Raw genomic sequence first — 21,065 nt, forward strand, 5'->3', positions numbered from 1 at the left:
AGAACCGTGCACCTGACACTTTTACTGCCCTTCGTAGGGTTCCCAGAAAGCTGACAGTTGTTGTAAGCATGGCGCAGCAGCAAATGCCCCTCCCAAGAGCCTTTACATGTGACCATGTGGGCCTCGAGCTAGGTAGAAGGTTTTATCCAGTGTGTCACACATCCTTGCTGATTAAGCACTGACTCTTTGATGGCTTTGAATGAGTTCCAAATGCATTTTTTTTTTTTTTTTTTTTGGCAGAGTCAGAGAGGGGCAGATAGGGACAGACAGACAGGAAGGGGGATGAGAAACATCAATTCTTCATTGTGGCTCCTTAGTTATTCATTGATTGCTTTCTCATATGTGCTTTTCCCCGGGGCTACAGCAGAGCGAGTGACCCTTGCTCAAGCCAGCGACCTTGGGCTCAAGCCAGCGACCCTGCACTCAAGCTGATGAGCCCATTCTCAGGCTGGTGACCTCGGGGTTTCGAACTTGGGTCCTCTGCATCCCAGTCTGACACTCTATCCACTGTGCCGCCAAATGCATTTTCTATTGTTGTTCCTCATACTGGGACTGACGGGCCTGCTAGAGAGAATTTCTGGCAGGTTTTACAATCATATATATAATTTGCAGGGGACTTGAGTGTTTCCATGTATATCACCTCCTTTACAGGGAGACATGGCAAGGCTCCATGGCACCTGCCTGGCCAGTGACAGAGGGCACACTTTACCCCAGTCTTCACGTTATGGAGCTGGTGTTCTTCACATTGGGCACTGGCTCGGGAGCCTGCATGCCTTACTTTTCTCTACTGTCTCTGCTGCCTTTCTCATAATTTCTTCCATTTGCTTTTTTTTTTGTTCTGTACTTTTGGTGTAAGAGAAGCAGTTCAAGGTATTAATTTAAAAAAATAGAGAAGACAGTTTTCAAGAAATTGTCATTCTTTATAATAATAACAATACTATGGTTTCAGTTTTTAAATTATCTAAGAGACTATAGCCTCTGTACTCCAATACAGATAATACATAGTTTTAGTGAATGTATTTGAAAATGAATTATTTTCATGTTTTTTTAGGTTGATGTTTTTTTTCTTTTACTAATTTTTTTATTTATTGTGTTAACATAGATTCAAGTGTTATTTTCATGTTTTAATGAGTTAGTGAGAGCAGGGGAGCAAGATAATTGGATCACAGCAGGGTCAGACAGAGGAAGGAAGACCCCTTACGAGGGTCAGCTAAGGTGCAGCAGTGAACAGGGAGAGTGGTGGCTGGACTCGAGAGCAGTCAGGACAACAGCTCATGTATATTAGGTGCCCGCTCTATGCCCAGCACTGATCTGAGAGCTCTAGGGGTGTGTGTGTGTGTGTGTGTGTGTGTGCCCGCTCTATGCCCGGCACTGATCTGAGAGCTCTAGGGGTGTGTGTGTGTGGGGGGGGGGGGTGCCACTCTATGCCCGGCACTGACTGATCTGAGAGCTCTAGGGGGGTGTGTGTGTGTATGTGTGTGTGCCGCTCTATGCCCGGCACTGACTGAACTGAGAGCTCTAGGGGTGTGTGTGTGTGTGTGTGTGTGTGTGTGTGTGTGTGCGCCGCTCTATGCCCAGCACTGATCTGAGAGCTTTAGGGGTGTGTGTGTGTGTGTATGCCACTCTATGCCCAGCACTGATCTGAGAGCTCTAGGGGTGTGTGTGTGTGTGTGTGTGTGTGTGCCGCTCTATGCCCGGCACTGACTGATCTGAGAGCTCTAGGGGTGTGTGTGTGTGTGTGTATGCCACTCTATGCCCAGCACTGACTGATCTGAGAGCTCTAGGGGTGTGTGTGTGCCTGCTCTATGCCCGGCACTGATTGATCTGAGAGCTCTAGGGGTGTGTGTGTGTGTGCCCACTCTATGCCCGGCACTGATCTGAGTGCTCTTGGGGTGTGTTTGTGTGTGTGTGTATATGTATGTATACACACACATACATACATATACATACATACACACACACACACACACACACACACCTATTTTCCCCCATTGAGAAAGGGAAAGAGAAAAGGGAAGGGAAAGAAAGATGGGAGAAGGGGGTTTGAATAGGAGAGAGAGGGGGAATGAAAGGCACAGAGAGAGAAAGAGAGAGAGAGAAGCATCAACTCATTGTTCCACTTAGTTGTGCTCTCATTGGTTGCTTCTCCTATGTGCCCTGACCGGTGGTCAGACCCACAACCTTGGTGCACTGGGATGACGCTTTATCCTCTGAGCCACCTGGCCAGGGTCACTCTAGGTATATTAATTCATTGAATCTTCACAATAACTATGAGCTGGGTACTACTGTCATTCCTTTTTGAGACAGATGAAGAAAGCTACGGTGCAGAGAGGTCACATAACTTATACAAGGTCACAGAGCTAGTAAGTGATGGAGCAGGGGTTCTAGTGCAGGCAGTCTGGTTCCCTAACTACTCCTGACCCCTGTACTGTATACTCTAGTAAGGGAGTGAATAGGACGTGTGGCTGCATGCATGTAGGAGCTTCAATTCAACTCGGTACGATTGATAATGCACTTAGGAGTGATAGCTGTTCTACTTGAAATTACTCACTTGGATTAGTGAGTAAAAAATTTGTGTAGTAATTTAGAGTTTTCAGTGTATTTACCAGCACTATCTTATAGTATTTCCCCATGTATAAGATAGACCTTAATTTGGGAGCCCAACATTTGAAAAAAAATGTATTACATAAAGTTATTGAACTCAAGTTTCATTCATCATAAAATTCATACAACTCCTCATCACTGTCAAAACTCCCATTAGCTTGTCCTCATCTGTGTCTGATGACAAATCACTGTCTTCAACAATGAGCACATAAACAAGCACAAAAAAGTGGGAAATGCAAGTAAAAAATCTACAACCACTGTATAAGATGCATCCAGTTTTTAGATCCCAAATTTTTCGGGGGTGGGGGAGAAGTGCATCTTATACATGGGAAATACGGTAGTTAGTCTCATTTCTCCTCACCTCCTCACTGTCACCCATGTGAGATGAAGAAGCTGAGGTCAGTGACTCCGCCAGTCACGGAGACAATGATCAGAAACCCTAAGCACAGGCCCTAAACTCCCTGCCTCCGAGTTACAGTGCACGATAGGTCTATATAGAAGATCTTGGTCTCGCTGGGGAGCTAGTTTCAGGGGAGCACTAATTGCTACAGAAACACAGACAAGAGACATGTATAAAACAGCAGGAACTGACTCGTGACTGTGGATTAGGTACCAAGATGGAGTTTATAAATAGTAGATGTCTTAGGAAGTCAAAAACAGGAGAAGATATGCGTTGTGAAGACCCTACCATTAGTTTCCCACATGGTAGGAAATGTGTCTCTGAGCTGTAGCGCAGTACCGTGTTTTAAGATAAAGACTGTCGTATGGATAGACACATTAGTTAGCCAGAGAGTTTATTTCATGTTTGACTGTTTTTTTCTTCCACAGATGAAATGAATGATTTCACCTGCCAGGTGGTAAAAATGGCTGGAATAGGAGAAGTGGGTTTTTTGACATTTGACCCCATAGGTAAAAAGGGACAAACTGTTAAATATGATGTACAAGCCATGGCTGTGATCGTGATAGTATTGAAATTGCTCTTTTTATTGGATGACAGTGTAGAATGGTAAGTTTATATCCATTTTATGGGGGGAGGGGGGTTGTGTTGTTCTTACCTGATTATTCAGAGTGAACAACTCCATGCGTTATCCCAATAGAAAATGGAGACTGCTGGTACAGAGTGTTGATTAGTGGCAGCTGCTGTCACAGAATGCTGTGACTCAGCTAGTTGTCAGAGGTTTCACTCTATATCAGTAAGTTGGTCGTGTCATGTCTTACTTATATTTTTGTAGGCAGACACACGTTTACCATTGTTCCTTCTGAGTTTTAAATCCTCGCCCACAAACCCCAGGGGACCCTTTAGTACTTAGTCCTCAGGCTCCTGGCACTATGTCTCAAAGGTTATTTTGGAAAGTAAAGAAATTTTAAAATATTACCCCTCCCAGATACCATCAAAGAGCAGCGGTTGTAGCATCTTCTCCACGTATCAGTGAGTGCTTCTCCATTAGCATTGCCATCAGTTTCAAGACTTCTCATACTTTTCTTTCAGAAGGATTCAAAATTTCTCTGTCTTCATATAAATGATTTCTAAATAAATTCATTTATTTATTGGTATCTCCAGGACTTTGTCTACTGTTGCTGAAAGATATAATGAAGAGAACAAAGAAGGTACTTAATTTTTTTGTCAATCAAACTAAAACATAAACAGTGGATTAAAAGATACAATAAATGTAGGGAAGAAACTTTAAAAACACACATGTACACATACACATATTCATGTATATAAATCTACCTTCTATCCGGCTTAATTTTTCATATAGTTATTTAATTGTATCTCTAGGCTGCTAAAAACCTCCCGTGACCAACTACAGTGTGTAGAGGCCAGTTTGCCTTTTCTTCCCAGCCCCCATTCACTAGCCATACTAGACCATGAACCTGCGGGCAGTGTTACGACGCCGCCTTCTGTCCCAAAGCCTTCGACCTTCGCTCACACTGGTTCTTCTACCTGAGACCCTCTTCCCTTTTTACCTCCAGCTCCTTCAATCGGCAGATCCATCTTCATTCTTCAAGATGCTACATAAATACCCTCTTCTGCCTTCTCTTCACACTTACTCCCATCACCTGTTCCCAAATCAGAACTAATCAGTCGTGCCGCAACCACTGCTGTCCAGATTTCTGTTAGATTTTGATAACAATCAGTAGACTAAGTGTGTCTGTCCCTATTAGATGGTTAGTATTTGTGAAGTGTGTAGAAGAATATCTGACTTCTAGTATGTGGTCCATAATGATAAACATACAGACAAATAAGTAGATTATGAGCTTCTAAAGGGAAGGGTCATATTGTTCTTCCTTTTTAAAGAAATGTATCCTTGGCGCCTAACATTGACTGGCCTGAGAAAACTCAGTAAAGTTTGATAACTACGTGAATTCTTAGATTCAACACTAGTTTCTTTTTTATTTTTTTATTTTTTGTATTTTTATGAAGCTGGAAACGGGGAGAGACAGTCAGACAGATTCCCGCATGCGCCCGACCCGGATCCACCCGGCACGCCCACCAGGGGCTATGCTCTGCCCACCAGGGGGCGATGCTCTGCCCATCCTGGGCGTCGCTATGTTGCGACCAGAGCCACTCTAGCGCCTGAGGCAGAGGCCACAGAGCCATCCCCAGCACCCGGGCCATCTTTGCTCCAATGGAGCCTTAGCTGCGGGAGGGGAAGAGAGAGACAGAGAGGAAGGAGAGGGGGAGGGGTGGAGAAGCAGATGGGCGCCTCTCCTGTGTGCCCTGGCCGGGAATCAAACCCGGGACTTCTGCACGCCAGGCCGATGCTCTATCACTGAGCCAACCAGCCAGGGCCTGTCCTTTTTATTTTTTAATTTCAGCTTTATTGAGGAATAATTGACACATAAAATTATAAAATATTTAAAGTGTACATTGTGCTGATTTGAGATACATATGCATTGTGAAAGGATTCTTCCCATCTGGTTAATTAACGCATTCATTACCTCACATATTTCTCTCTTTTGGTGAAAACATTTAAGTGTAACTCAGCAAACTTCACCTCCACAGTACAGTCATGAACTCGTCACAACATTTTTACATCAGATCCTCAGACCTTGTCATCTTTCAACTGAAAGTCTGTATCCGTGCCCAACCTCTCCCCACTCCCTCTGCCCGAAGCCCCTGGCAACCATGTGTCTACTCCCTCTGTGAGTTTAACTTTCTCTTACATTCCACATATATGTTCAGTGATTTATGTGCTATTTTCAGAATATGCGCACCTACTTATTTCTCCATGTTACCTCATGTTGGCTCCTGTGTAGAATGAAAGGTTGAACAAAATGGCTCCTAATATCCCTTCTCACGCGGAAGGGCCATTATGGACTGTGTGGATACTGAGCATAAACAGAGCACTCTGACATGTTGTCTCCGTCTGACCCTCACCGTGAGTCTGTGCTGTCAGTGGGGGTGTTGCTTCCCGTCTTTGGCCACCGCTACCTGCCGTCCCTGCCACATCGCGACAGGGAACTTGTCGTCTAGAGAACGGCACAGGGCCTGGTGTCCTGCCAATTGTGATCATTGTTGTCTGTCTTTGGCCCTATGGTGTAGCTTCTCCTCTGTGGCTTTGTGGCCTCCAAGGCTATACTGGATTAATTGATGGTTTTTGGCCAATTGAAAAGATTTTTGACTAGACCTAGAAGGAGCCTATCTTCATGAGAGAATGTGTAAAAATTTAGCCTTTCAGCATCTTCCTCCCTAGCCAGCTCTCCTTTCTCCTCTGCCTCCCCCTGTAGTCCTCTTTTCTGCTTCACCTGTCACTCATGGTTCCTCCCCACCTTCCCATCTTCCCATGTAGAGTATGCGCAGGAGTGAGCGGCGACTATGCTTCGCTCCGTCCAGCTCTGTCACCTCTCTGCCCTCAACATCAGGAACACGTACGCCAGCTGTTCACCCAGTCCGCTTGCTTTCTTACTTGCCTTACTTGCTTTGGGTTTGGATTAGGACTAGAAGGAACCAGATATGAGCTGATGACACTGGAGTCTGGGTTCAGCCACTGCCATGCCATTTTACACATTTGTCAACCATTTGTTCTTTTTTGTTGTTATTGTATTTTTTTTTAAGTTATAGGAGGCAGTCAGACAGACTCCCACATGCACCCAACCAGGATCCACCCGGCATGCCCACTAGGGGGCGATGCTTTGCCCATCTGGAGTGTTGCTTCGTTGCAGCTGGAGCCATTCTAGCACCTAAGGCAGAGGCCATGGAGCTGTCCTCAGTGCCTGGGCCAACTTTGCTCTAGTGGAGCCTTGGCTGCGGGAGGGGAAGAGAGAGACAGAGAGGAAGGAGAGGGGGAAGGGTGGAGAAGCAGATGGGTGCTTCTTCTGTGTGCCCTGACCAGGAATCAAACCCAGGACTTCCAAACGCCAGGCCAGAGCTCTACCACTGAGCCAACTGACCAGGGCCAACCATTTGTTCTTTAATCCAGGTAGTCCCAGACATACCAGCACACATGTACCAAACAGTGCTGGGTTGAGAGGAAGAGGCCTGCCTGATTATGCAGTGACGAACAAAACATGTCCTCTGTTCTCAAGGCAGTAGTAGTCAATCCAGGAAAAACAGACCCAGAAGAAGGTAGTTTTGGCATACTCTTGTCGGGCCGTGGTGTCAGTAGACGCTCAGAGAGGGGAGTTATATCAGAGTCCAGAGACAGAGACTCCATCCATATTTTCCCAGGGCTATTACATAAATATTTACTTATATCTGTGAATGAAGATTCAGATGAACTATATATATTATAATGTGACTTATTTGGTTAATAATCATAGATTCTTTTTTTTTCCAGATAAGCCATGGTTTGATTTCAGAAAATGGTACCAAGTTATGAAGAAATCTTTTGATAAGAAAAAACAACAATGGGAGGAAGCCAGGGCAAAGTATGTTATCTCTCCTAGTTTCATATTCACCTACTTATTTCCAAGTCTTTTACTTTCCATCCGAAAGCTGAAGTTTTATCAGTATAGACTCATTAGTATTGTGACATTTTTTCTAGAAATATTAGCAACTATATTCTAATTAACTTTTTTCCTTAATTGGAATGTTCTCCCCAGATAAAGATCCCTATGGAAATCAAAACAAAGCAAAGCAGAAAGAGAATATATTTAATTCAGTTGGTCTCACTGTTTGACTTTGAACTCTCATTCTGACATCGGTTTATTGCGGTAAATTGGAACGAGCATAGATTCAGTGCTAAGTCTGAATCCTTAGTGTATTACAGATGAGCTGTGTGACTCAGGGGTAAGTTTTTAAACCTTTAGCCTCTGTGCACTGAAATTTAGTTTACTTATAAATTTTCAGGAATACTATATCTTATATGTAGAGTACATTTCTATTGACCTCTGATTTGAACAGTTTCATCTATGTTTAGAACTTTGAGTCTCTATGAGTCTTTGAAGAAAAAGTTAGAATCTCTGTATTTTATGTAAATTTATAATAGTACTCATTCAGTCAAATAATTTAAATCCTTTGAGTAAAACCAAGGTTGCTAAAAGTAGTTAAATAATTCATTTAGTTCTAGTTTCCTCATAAATTGAAATAATAATGCCTGCTTTATACTCTAAGAACTAAATTTCATTTTTCACAGGTAGAACTAGATTTTTTTTCCTCTAATTTGAGAGAGATTTTTAAATAGGGAAACAGACTTCCAGGGATGAATAAAGCCCAACAGAGAAGAGGATTCTTATCAAAAAGCGAGAAGTGTAATGGTTTCTCACGGTTTGTGCTTGATGCGTGATGATGATGGAGAAGAGGTGGGAGATGGATGTGTTCTGATAACCCCTGGACACCCAGGATCCCGGTTCTTCCACTTCCGGGTTGGAGGAGAAATGTCTCTTTAATTGGGTATCTGTGGGTATTTTCCTGGGAGACACCAGACTCAGGTAGGAGGTTGTCTAGAGGATCCATTACTAAGATCCCACTTCAGAGAGTAGATGCTGACTTCAAATTATACTACAGAGCCACAGTAATCAATACAGCATGGAACTGGCAGGAAAAGAGACACACAGACCAATGGAGCAGAATCAAACCACATATATATGGGCAAATAATCTTTGACAAAGGAGCCAAAAACACACAATGGAGAAAAGCCTCTTCAATAAATGGTGCTGGAAAAATTGGAAAGCCACATGTAAAAAAATGAAACTTGACTACAGTTTGTCTCCATGCATAAAAATTAATTCAAAAAATGGGGAGAGGACCTGAACAGACACTTCTCCCAAAAAGACAACAAATAAATATATGAAAAGATGCTCGTCTTCACTAGCCATTAGAGAAATGCAAGTCAGAAATACAATGACATACTACCTCACACCTATTAGAATGGCTATTATCAACAAGACAAGTAATAACAAATGTTGGAGAGGTTGTGGAGAAAAAGGAACCCTCATTCACTGCCAGTAGGAATGTAAACTGGTACAGCCATTATGCAAGACAGTATGGCAGTTCCTTAAAAAATTAAGAATAGAGCTACCATATGACCCAGAAATCATCCCCCTACTGGGTATCTACCTGAAAAACTTGAAATCATTGGTACTCAAAGACACCTGCATCCCCATGTTCATCGCAGCATTATACATAGTGGCCAAGACATGGAAACAACCGAACTATCCCTCGATAGAAGATTGGATAAAGAAGATGTGGTACATATAGACAATGGAATACTACTCAGCCATAATAAATGATGACATATTGCCATTTGTGACAACATGGATGGACCTTGAGAACATTATGCTAAGTGAAATAAGTAAATCAGAAAAAGCTATAAACCATATGATTCAACACATAGGTGAAGTATAAAACTGAGCCTCATGGACATAGACAAAGGTGAAATGGTTACCAGGGAGAAGGGGTGTGGGGGAGGGGAGTAAGAGGGACAAATACGGTGACAGAAAATGATTTGACTTTGGGTGATGGGCACACAATTCAATGAGTAGTTCAAATGCTATATAGATGTTTACTTGAAACCTGTGTACTTATGGACTAATGTCACCCCATTGAATTTAATTTCTAAATTAAAAAATGAGCTAGCATATGTAAATAACTACTGAACAGTGTTTGGGCATAAAGCCACTGTGCATGTGACTACCTGTCTCTGTCTTAGCCTACCCCACCCCATTGTTGACATAAGTTTCTAATTTTTCTCTCTATTCTTCTGGACATCATCTTCCATGTTGTCAGAGGAGAGTTATTAAAAGCATGATCCATAAAAGAAAAAAGATAAATTGGATTTTATCAAGAGGAAAGAACTACTGCTCTTCAAAAGACACTGTTAAGAGAATGAGAAGCTACAGGCTGGGAGACATGTCAAGTCACTTATCTGATAAAAGGTTTATATCCAGAATATATAAAAAACTATCATGTAATAAGAAAACAACCCAGTTTTTTTAATGGAAAAAAGATTCGAACAAATACTTTACCAAAGAAGATGTATAGGTTATCCATGAAATGTTCACCGTTGTTGGTAGGGAAATACAAATTAAAATCATGATGAGATGTCATTCCACACCAATTAGAATGGCTGAAAAACAAAACCAACAAAAAATTGATGGTGCCAAACGTGGGAATGCAAAATGATACAGCCATTTTAGAAAGTTTGGCAATTTCTCATAAAGTTAAATATATACTTTTTATTCTACTTAGTAGTTTTAAGTTCTAAATATTTACCCAAATGAAGTGAAAAACAAGTTCACACAAAAACCTAATATACGAATGTTTATAGTGGCTTAATTCACAGTGGCCAAAAACAGGCAACAATCCAAACCCCCTCCAGCTGTTGAATGGAAAAATGAACTGTATATATGTACACTGGAATAAAAAGGAACAGACTTCTGATATACCCAACAATACATGTGCATCTTAAATGCATTATGCTAAATGAAAGTCTCAAAGGGTTACATACTGTATGATTCATTTATCTGACAGTCTGGAAAAGGTTAAACTATAGGGATGGAAAATCAGGTCTGTGGTTGCTGAGATAAGACCTGGGGGTTTGGATGAGGTTGACTGTCAGAGGCGTGAGGGATTCAGAGAGCAATGGAGCCGCTCTCTGCATAAATCGCAGTGCTGGTTACGTGACGGTGTCTGTCTGTAGAGCTGGCAGACTTTGTAGTACACAGGACGAATTTGCTCTATGTAAGTTACACCTCAGTTTTTCACAGCGTACAGGACTTTGTGGCATCCTGTAGGAAACATTATGACTTTGTTGTGTGCCTCCGTTTTTTGTAGCTTTGTAGTTTGGGAAAGAGATAAGCAAAATAAAGTAAATTCTAAAGGAGACGTATAAACCAGTGTTTTTCAACTGCCGGTCCATGGACTGGTGTTGGACTGCAAAAGAGTTGGCAACGCTGATTATAGAATTCGATAACCTTCACACAACATCAGGGTGGCCAGCTCTCGCAGACCTGCATGAAATTTCTGGTGGACTAGCAATGGAAAAACACAGATATAAACAGTTCTGTGATTTTAAATTGCCTTCCACATTTTCTTGGCCTGTGACCCCAAGAAACTCATAATGCCTCCTTGACTGTCGCATCCCTGATACCTGTGTAGCATTTATTATAAATGCTTAAGAACATCTATCTAGACTAGGTATTCACAAGGAATTTTTAGCAGTGAGTTTATCCAGATAGTGGAATTAGAACTGTTCAGGGAACTTCTTTTTGAGACTCTATTTGAGATTTTTTCTTTTTACCTTGAATGTGTTGTTACTTTTATTATTTAAGAAGACAAATAACAAAAAAAGATACCTGAAAGAATTACGAACTCATTTAGTAGGAGTAAAAGACAAGTTCGCTGATTATGTTAAATGTGGTACAGCCCGCTAAAATTTACTTTACACATCATTTACACAACAGACCGTCAACTGTTACCAGTGATGACACCTCTACTGTTCCGTAATAATTAGAGAAGTTCCATTTCTGTCTTAATATTTTAAATTCCCATGAGAATTCAAAGTAAATAGTTAACATTTTTGTTTTATACCACATCAAGATTTTACTGATTTGATGAAGTCTTTTTGAAATCTTTGGAAAAAAAACTTAATTCTTAAATTGGTTAAAATGGCATTTGCTATTATAATATTAATAAAATGTTTCCTTTTTGTGTGCATTTTCTTCCATCATTAAAAAAGAATGGTGAAAAAGTACCCATAATTAAATAATATAAATTTAAAAAATAAAAATATATAAATTCCTGATTTTTTATTCCTTAGCAGTTTTTTTTTTTTTTTTTAGAAAATCCAGATACTTCTTGAGTGTCTACTAGTCAGACACTTTGTCAAGCACTGGGCATTAATCACTTCTGACAATTGAATAGAAGTCAAAGAATTATTACATGCATTATCTTAGTTTTTTTTCACAACAACCCTGTAAAAGCAGACTGCTTTAGAGATGTTGAATTCTTCTGTTTGTTCTTTTATTCTTCCATTCATTCTTCAACAAATATATAAATAAATGAGTCCTTTCCACATGCCATTCACTGCCAATATTAGGGACGCAAAGAAGGGTGAAACAGTCTCCACCTTTGAGAACCTCCAGAATTTGTCACGAATGACTCACATGAGGTCACAGCACTGGGAAGTGGTAGAACCAGGTCCTCTGAGTCAGACCTCTTCCTATTACCCACGGCCTCACAAAATAAGATCATGGCCTGAGATCAAGAAGAAGGCAGTTCTTTTTATTTTAATGTTTATTGATTTGAGAGAGAGAGACAGGAACCTCAATCTGTTTCTGTGTATGCCTTGACCAGGGATTGAACCAGCAACCTCTGTGTTTCGGGATGATGCCCTAACCAACTGAGCTATCTGGCCATGGCAGCAGTTCTTATGTTTTATGGTAAATTAGGAAAATCCTTCACTTTGGGAAACTCAAGAGTTGATGAAAATGGGACCAAAAAGTGAACATTAAGTGTTCTTTGTTCCAGAGCAGCAGTCCACTTGGTGAAATCCAGCAGGGGTCCCTAGAACTGGAGGCGGAGCCTGCCACTTCTCTTGAGCCTGACTCAAGGGTGGTCCCCCAATCTGGAAGAACCCCACGTGTCTGTCTTCACTCTGGAGGGAATGTTGTGTGTATTTTGTAGGTCAATGCGGGATATCCATTTCATAGTGAAACCTCCCTGGCGGGGCTTCCCGAAGGGAGGGTGGCTAGTCCATGCAGGCACTGTTAGGACTGTGCTGGAATCCAGATCTTTCCTTCTTGTGCCCAACAGGGTCAGGACTGATTTCCAGGCATTAAATGATGGCAGGCTGGTACTTACTGTTTACTTTGTCAGCTTATCAGAAGCAGAAGAACCACTGACTCAATCCTCAACAAAAGGGCAGTTGGGCAAAGGCAAGGAGAAGCAGTTGTTTTTCAGGTGGCTTCTCCTTATGAGACAAGGCAGCAGGGGGGCTTCATGGTGAGGGAACCCATTTGTGCATTCCTGGCATGAGTGACAGCTTCTTCAGGGTCCTGCGGCCCCTGGAGGCTTATGGGAGGCCCCGCCCTCCTGCTGGCCTGCTCTCTGCTCCCGTGCTGCATGCTGACTGCTGAGGTGAGTGCAGGCACAGATCCGTTGGTCACTCCACGCCAGTGCTCTTACACTGAACTTAAGGAATTTCAGATGTTGCTTCAGAGAAACTTCTCTGAACTGGGCGTAGGTCCGTCTTTTCGTCCTGCTCCAACGGTTTTCCTACCTTGTACAGGTATGTGTGGAAGAGCGAAAAGCCACTGTTCTACTCCTCCATTGACAAATCGGTGGTCTACAAAAGGAGAGGTGAGTTCCATCCTCTCACGAATGCCAGGTAGCAATGCAGTTGCAAAACAGCTACGTATCTTGACTTGAAAAGTGAATGCACAAGTAATTTTTTCTTCTTTAACAAGTGTTCCAATGCACATCCAAAGATACAACAGCCTCTGCAAGAACTCTCTAGGACTCTATTTTAGGAACGAGCCCATCCATCAGACTGCCGTGGTTCCCACCACAACTCCCAGTCCTATCTTCTTATGACTCTCCAAACTCTCGGTTTGGAGAATTGCCTTTAGGTTGTCTTACTCATTTTTTTAAAGTTGTAAAATGTATATAACCTAAACCTTAACCATTTTAGCCTTTTTTTAAGTAGTTCCCCCTAGAACCCTTGTCCAGTTTCAGTTAGCACTTGTCATAGTAAGAAACCAACATGGGGACCTTACTATCAAGTGAACTAAAGACTTTATAGGGATTTAACATTCATTTATATTTCAATCTTTTCCTCCATTTCCAGAAATGGTGGTGAATCTGCAAAAACAATTTAGCGCACTGGTTGATTCAGCACCAACTGTTGCAAAGAAAAGCCCGTCAAGTTTTCAGTTCAGCTGGACTGAAGAAGACACCGACAGAACTTGTTTCCATGGACACAGCCTCCAGGGAATACTGCAGAAGAAAGGCCAGTCAGTGATAACCAAGAACTTACTATATTGGCTTAGTACACAGAAATTCTGTAAAAGGTACGTGATACTTGTAGAAATCAAAGGACAAAAACCTGATAAAATCTCTAGTTTGCCCTGAAGTAGTATTCTTTTCTAATTAAAAAAAAAGTCATGACTGATCAGGCGGTGGTGCAGTGGATAGAGCGTTGGACTGGGATGCAGAGGACCCAGGTTCGAGACCCCAAGGTCACCAGCTTGAGCGCGGGCTCATCTGGTTTGAGCAAATGTTCACCAGCTTGGACCCAATGTCGCTGGCTCAAGCAAGGGGTTACTCGGTCTGCTGAAGGCCCACGGTCAAGGCACATATGAGAAAGCAATCAGTGAACAACTAAGGTCTCGCAACAAAAAACTAATGATTGATGCTTCTCATCTCTCCATTCCTGTCTGTCTGTCCCTGTCTCTCCCTCTCTCTGACTCTCTCTCTGTCTCTGAAAAAAAAAAAAAAGTCACATATGCCTGGCCTGTGGTGGCACAGTGGATAAAACATGGACCTGGAATGCTGAAGTCACTGGTTCAAAATCCTGGGCTTGGGCCCTGGCCAGTTGGCTCAGTTGGCTCAGAGCGTCGGCCTGGTGTGCGGGGGACCGGGTTCGATTCCTGGCCAGGGCACATAGGAGAAGCACCCATTTGCTTCTCCACCCCCCCACTCCTTCCTCTCTGTCTCTCTCTTCCCCTCCCGCAGCCAAGGCTCCATTGGAGCAAAGATGGCCTGGGCGCTGGGGATGGCTCCTTGGCCTCTGCCCCAGGCGCTAGAGTGGCTCCGGTCGCAGCAGAGCGACTCCCTGGAGGGGCAGAGCATCGCCCCCTGGTGGGCAGAGCGTCGCCCCTGGTGGGCGTGCCGGGTGGATCCCAGTCGGGCACATGCGGCAGTCTGTCTGACTGTCTCTCCCCGTTTCCAGCTTCAGAAAAATACAAAAAAAAAAAAAAAAAATCCTGGGCTTGCCTTGTCAAGGCACATGTGAGAAGCAATTAATGAACAACTACAGTGAAGCAACTATGAGTTGATACTTCTTGCTTCCTCCCCCTCTGTAAAATCAGTAAATAAAATCTTTTTTTTTTTTTAAGGCACATAAAATTTAAGGGAATTGACTGTCATGAGAGCCAGATAGGCTGTTTGTTGGAAATAGAAGAATACGAACTTATAATTAAGAAAATAGGAATTATAGCCTGACCAGGATAGAGCGTTGGACTGGGATGCTGAGGACCCAGGTTCGAGACCCCGAGGTCGCCAGCTTGAGCACGGGCTCATCTGGCTTGAGCAAAATAAAAAATGCTCACCAGCTTAGACCCAAGGTTGCTGGCTCAAGCAAGGCGTTACTTGGTCTGCTGAAGGCCCACGGTCAAGGCATATATGAGAAAGCAATCAATGAACAACTAAGGTGTCGCAACGAAAAACTGATAATTGATACTTCTCATATCTCTCCGTTCCTATCTGTCCCTATCTGTCCCTCTCTCTGACTCTCTCTCTCTCTGTCCCTGTAAAGAAAATAAATAAATAAATAAACTTTAAAAAAAAAGAAAACAGGAATTATACATTAAGTCTTGTTTAAGACTTTTAGGCTTGGAGGTGTTGACCTATATCTTATTATGATAATCATCCCACAATCTGTTCATGCATCCAGTCATCATACTGTGCACTTAGAATTTATATGTCAATAATATCTCAAAATGTTTTAGATTATAAAGACTTTTTCTCATTGTGAAAAGTCTCTTTTTACTAATCTTGTTCCTATGTTGACATAGAACTTGTCTATATGGCAGTTTCCCACGGTGGTTAAGGGGACGTGGTAATGAATTTGGCTGTTTGTATCCCAGCTCCACTACTTCCTGCTTGTGGGCAAGATATTTACCATATCTATAGCTCTGTTGCCCTGATTATAAAAGTAGGGTGCAATGCTGCCCGTTTCCTCCCCTCACCATCTCCAGTGGATCCCATCTCATTCAGAGGAGAGCCTACAGGCCCTGCTGTTCTCTGACTGCCACAGCTACCCCTTCCTGTGCTCAATGCCCCTTGTACATCGGGTTCTTAACTATTCCTTGAACTTGCTGAGTACAGTCCCCACATGGGCCTTTGCACATGTCATGCCTGAGGCTGGAAGGCTTCTCCCCTGGATATCCACATGGGTTCAGTTCTTTTGGTTCCCCATGGAGGCCTTTCTTAACATTCTGTCTAAAATAGCACTAGCTCCCCCAAGACCACCACCACCACTATCACCACCACCATCACAACCACCATCATCACCATCACCGCTATCACCACCGCCATCACCATCACCACCACCACCACCACCACCACCACCATCACCATCATCACCACCACCACCATCACCACCACCACCACCACCATCACCACCACCACCATCACTACCACTACCACCACCATCACCACCACCATCACTACCACCGCCATCACCACTATCACCATCATCAACACCACCATCACCACCATTACCACCATCACCATCACCACCACAACCATCATCACCATCACTACCACCATTACCACAACTACCATCACAACTATCATCACCACCACCATCACCACCACCACCATCACCACCATCACCACCTCCACCACACATCTCATCATTCTCTGCCTGCCTTGCTCTGTAGCTTTCTCTTTCCTTATAGCCTGTGTCATTGTTGAATGTTACAGTATATGTGTCTGTTTGCATATTTGTCTTCCTCCCCACATGAGCACGTCAGGTCCTTTAGCTAGGCCGCTGTCTTATTTAATGAAATATCCCAGGGACTGTATCAGGGCCTAGGTACTCACCAAGTTTTTGTTGAATGAATGAACGATGAAAGTTGCCCCACAGGGTTCTTATGAGAGTCAAAGGAGGTATTTATTTGGTGTCTGTCACATAGTAAATACTAAATAAATGATAACTATGATAATTCTGATTATTTTAATCAAAACTAATTTTCTATTTGAATTTCACTTCCTGAGTTGTGTATCACGATAATCAGATGAAGATGATAAAATTAAGTTACCTGTATTAAAATTAACTGCTCTAAACTTGCTCAGCGAGTCTAAGAGGGTTAAGGAGGGGCAGTGTCTTCATAGCAGCAGCCACAAAAGGCCAAATCACCACCCTGGGGTCAGCAGCACCCCTGAGGTGCTTGAGCCTTTGCAGTGGTCAGTGCCGTGGCTTTTCCAGAGTTTAAAATTTCATTGCAGTCCTGGACCATGAGGAGCCCACGCAAGACTGGTAAGTCAGGCGGCTTTGTGCCACTGGTCTCTGCCTTGTCATGTCCCCTGCTGGGCCTGAGTTAGCCAGAGCTCACTCTTGCGTGCGCTCCTCACGCTCCTCACAGCGCTTCTCCAAAGGCTGCAGGAATATTCAGATGCGGTCGCTTGGTTACGCTTTCTGCCAGCGGCAGAGCTGACGATCTGCGTGGATGAACTGCCCTTAATATTCCTCCCATTTACAGAAGTCCCCGTCTGTACAAAGGCCAGTGACTGAGAATTAGTTAGGTCCAGAGACCTTCCGGAGGCGCTGGCTAATAGGGCGTCTGTCCCTGACCTCCCAAAAGGGGCAGGTGCTTTCTCTGCCCTTCCTCAGGAGGAGGCACAGCCGGGTTTCAGGTTGTCTTCATGGGAAATGGAGGCGCTTGGGGTGTCCCGCAGAAGTGACTTGAATTGTTTAAGATTTATATTTAATTGTTAAAACTATAGTAAAAAATAGTGCTCAAATGTCATATGCCATTTTGAGCATACTTGAGACCACCAAATAATAACTTCTGTCACTAGGTTCTATTTGTATGTGGTGCACACATCAGCCCATTCCCTTTGCATGCATTTGAACTCGTATAGAGGGTCGCACTTCTCATACGAAGGATTTACACTGCCCCGTCTTTAAATATAGACCTCTGCTGCCTGACCGGTGGACATGCAGTGGATAGAGCATCGACCTGGGACACTGAGGTCCTAGGTTTGAAACTCCAAGATTGCTGGTGTGAGTGCAGGCTCACTAGCTTGAGCCCAAGGTTGCTGGCTTGATTGTGGGATCCCCAATATGAACCCAAGGTCACACTGGCTTGAGCCCAAGGTTGCTGGCTTGAGCAAGGGGTCACTGGCTTGGCTAGAGCCCCCGGTCAAAGCACATATGAGGAGCAATCAGTGAGTAACTAAAGTGATGCAACTATGATTTGATGCTTCTCATCCCTGTCCCTCTCTCTTGCTTCCTCTCTTTCTCAAAAAAAAGAAAGAAAAAATGAAAAGTCAAAAGAAGAGAGAATAGAAGAATGTGCCTGTCACTCAGCTTCAAACAAGGCTAGACTTGCTTCACTAATACCTCAACTCAGTCACCCCCACCCAAACCTCAGACTATTTGGAAGCAAATTCCAAACATTGAAATATTTTTAAAGCAAGACCATAGCCCTGGCCAGTTAGCACAGTCACTTAGAGCATTGTCCCAAAACACCAAGGTTCAATCTCAGGCAGGGCACATACAGGAAGAAACCAATGAACGCACAACTAAATAGAATAACAAATGAATGCTTCCCTCTCTCTCCCTCCCTCTCTATCTTCTTTCTGTCTCTCTAAAATCAGTTAGTAAATTTTTAAAAAGCAAAACCATAATACCATTAGACATTAAAAAGTAACCTAAAATAATTTCTTAATATTATCAAACAGCCTGACCAGGCGGTGGCGCAGTGGATGGAGGGTCGGACCCAGGTTCGAGATCCCAAGGTTGCCAGCTTGAGCGCAGGCTCATCTGGTTCGAGCAAAAAGCTCATCAGCTTGGACCCAAGGTCGCTGGCTTGAGCAAGGGATTACTCAGTCTGCTGTAGCCCCACAGTCAAGGCACATATGAGAAAGCAATCAATGAACAACTAAGGTGTTGCAATGCACAATGAAAAACTAATGATTGATGCTTCTCATCTCTCTCTGTTCCTGTCTGTCTGTCCCTATCTATCCCTCTCTCTGACTCTGTCTCTGTAAAAAAAAAAAAAAAAAATTATCAAACACGTAGTCACTTTTTAGAGTTTCCTGATTGTCATCTGCTTTTTTAGATAAGTCAGAATCCAAATGAGGTCCACACAATTGTAAGTAGCTGAGATATCCTTTAAGTGGTTTAGTTTGTAAATTCCTCCTTTATCTCTTTTTTTCCCCTTGCAATTTACTTATTGAGTAATCTAGGTCATGTGTTCTGTATGATTTCCCGTATCATATAATTGTTATCTCTGTCCCAAGAGCCATTTACCATGTTCCTCTGTCCCTGATTGCCTATACTTTGGTATAGTCAGAGTTAGTGAGAGATTGGCAGTTAGAATTAGAGATTTGGTGATAGGGATTTGGTTAGATTCAGGTACTATTGCTTTAAAATAAGTGAAATTGCTTTGCAAACTCTTATTCCTATAATACATACACTGAAAGCTGCAGAATTAAGTCTGGTGTCTTATTTTGGGTGGCAGTTCTAGCTTGTTTCTTTTCTTTTGTTTGTTTTAAAAAATAGGTCCAGAATCTCTCCCTGTGTGCTTTTGTTTGCCTTGCTCATGGTACAAAGTAAGGGCCCACCTAGAGTGGCAGACTCTCTGGGCCAGGAGTTGTGACACCTGGCTCCAGGACCACCTATGTACCCCTTGTGTGGTGGCCAGGGGCAGTGCTAAAGTTTTCTCCTTTGTAAAATTAAGGAGTTTTACCAAAGTTTTCTAAGTTTCCTTTCAGTCCAGATTACTGTTTTAAGTCTAACATATATTTGTTCATTTCCATTTGGGAGATGTTCAAGGGATAGATGCACGCATTTCTAGATGGCCATTTAAAGATAACATCTCCCTTTTTCTTCCCTTCTAGCTATTGTAAACATGTGACGACCTATGAAGAATCCAATTTTTCCTTGAGTTATCAGTTTATACTAAAACTCTTCTCCTTCCTGCTAAGAATAAAGACCTATTCCCTCCATGAAGAAGTGAGCTTAATTGAAAAGAGACTTTTTAAAAAAAGATACAGTGAAGGGAAAAAGAAATCTTCAGGATCCAAGAAAGTGAAAAAATGAGAAAAATAAAATAGAAACTTTCTGTGGAAGATATTTTAATAATGAATTTAATGTTGAATTGTAATAGAATAGTCCAGAGAATCATGGGAAATAGAATTCGTTGCCTCGTATATCCATACATAGACATGCAAACATATATCACATATATGTATTCATTGTGCTTATACAATGTATATTGGAAAACAAGGGAGCTTTGAATTTATTTTGTTTAATTATAAATATTCTTTGAGAAAATTAAAACAATAGTGTTATATAAATGGTATCCAGAAATGTGTATTTATTGTATTTTAGAGATAAATTTGTTTTTAAACCAGATCATTCCTTACTCTTTATCCCCCAAAGTAAATCCCATATGGGTCAAAGATCAAAACATCATAAAGTCTTACGAATATTAGAAGAAAACAAATATGAATGCTTTGATGAGCTTGGAACAGGGAAGGACTTTCTAAGCATCCTTGAAAACCAGAAGCCAAAAGGAAAAGATTGATAATGTGACTGAAGTCAAAGGCAAATGAGAAACTGGAGAAAGATATTTGTATCCCTACGAATAATTCTTACAATTCAATAGTAATAAATATAACAATTAAAAGTGACCAAAAGATTTGAACAGACACTTCACTGAAGAAAACATACAGAAAACAAGTAAGCACACGAAAGGCGCTTGATTATTGTTAATGATTAGGAAAATGCAAGTTAAAACCAGGAGAGACTGCCACACACCCACCAGAATGACTGACGTTCTAGAAGACCAACCCTAGAGTTAGCAAGGGTTTGAAGCACCTGGCGCTCCTACTGCTAGTGGGAATATTAAACACCTCTTTAGAAAACAATTTGGTGGTTTCTCAAAAGTGAATAGTGCACCTACCATATGTCCCAGTCACTGCACTTGTGGGTGTCTAGCCAAGAAAAATAACAGCACATTTCCACACCATGACTTATACACAGATATTCAGAGCAACTTTGTCTGAAACAGCCCAAAAAGTAAAACTACCCAAACAGCCATTAGCAGGTGATGGAGGTGGT

General features: G+C 42.4%; 1 protein-coding gene across 3 annotated transcripts in view; it reads left to right on the forward strand.

Annotated features, from left to right (window-relative positions):
- The window catches only part of TAF1B (TATA-box binding protein associated factor, RNA polymerase I subunit B), a 69,053-nt gene extending 48,758 nt beyond the window's left edge, over positions 1-20,295 (forward strand). For 2 of the 3 annotated variants that reach the window (XM_066385998.1, XM_066385999.1), the window contains 6 exons: positions 3,433-3,610; positions 4,166-4,212; positions 7,386-7,476; positions 13,278-13,348; positions 13,836-14,058; positions 19,841-20,295. In XM_066385998.1, coding sequence (XP_066242095.1) covers positions 3,433-3,610; positions 4,166-4,212; positions 7,386-7,476; positions 13,278-13,348; positions 13,836-14,058; positions 19,841-20,042 — 812 coding nt within the window. In that variant the 3' untranslated portion in view covers positions 20,043-20,295. The remainder of the gene's footprint in view (positions 1-3,432; positions 3,611-4,165; positions 4,213-7,385; positions 7,477-13,277; positions 13,349-13,835; positions 14,059-19,840) is intronic. The other variant, XM_066386000.1, reaches the window with a different exon arrangement.
- The last annotated feature ends 770 nt before the right edge of the window (positions 20,296-21,065 follow it).

Source organism: Saccopteryx leptura, chromosome 5 (assembly GCF_036850995.1).
Source record: "Saccopteryx leptura isolate mSacLep1 chromosome 5, mSacLep1_pri_phased_curated, whole genome shotgun sequence".
Taxonomy (NCBI): Eukaryota; Metazoa; Chordata; class Mammalia; order Chiroptera; family Emballonuridae; genus Saccopteryx; species Saccopteryx leptura.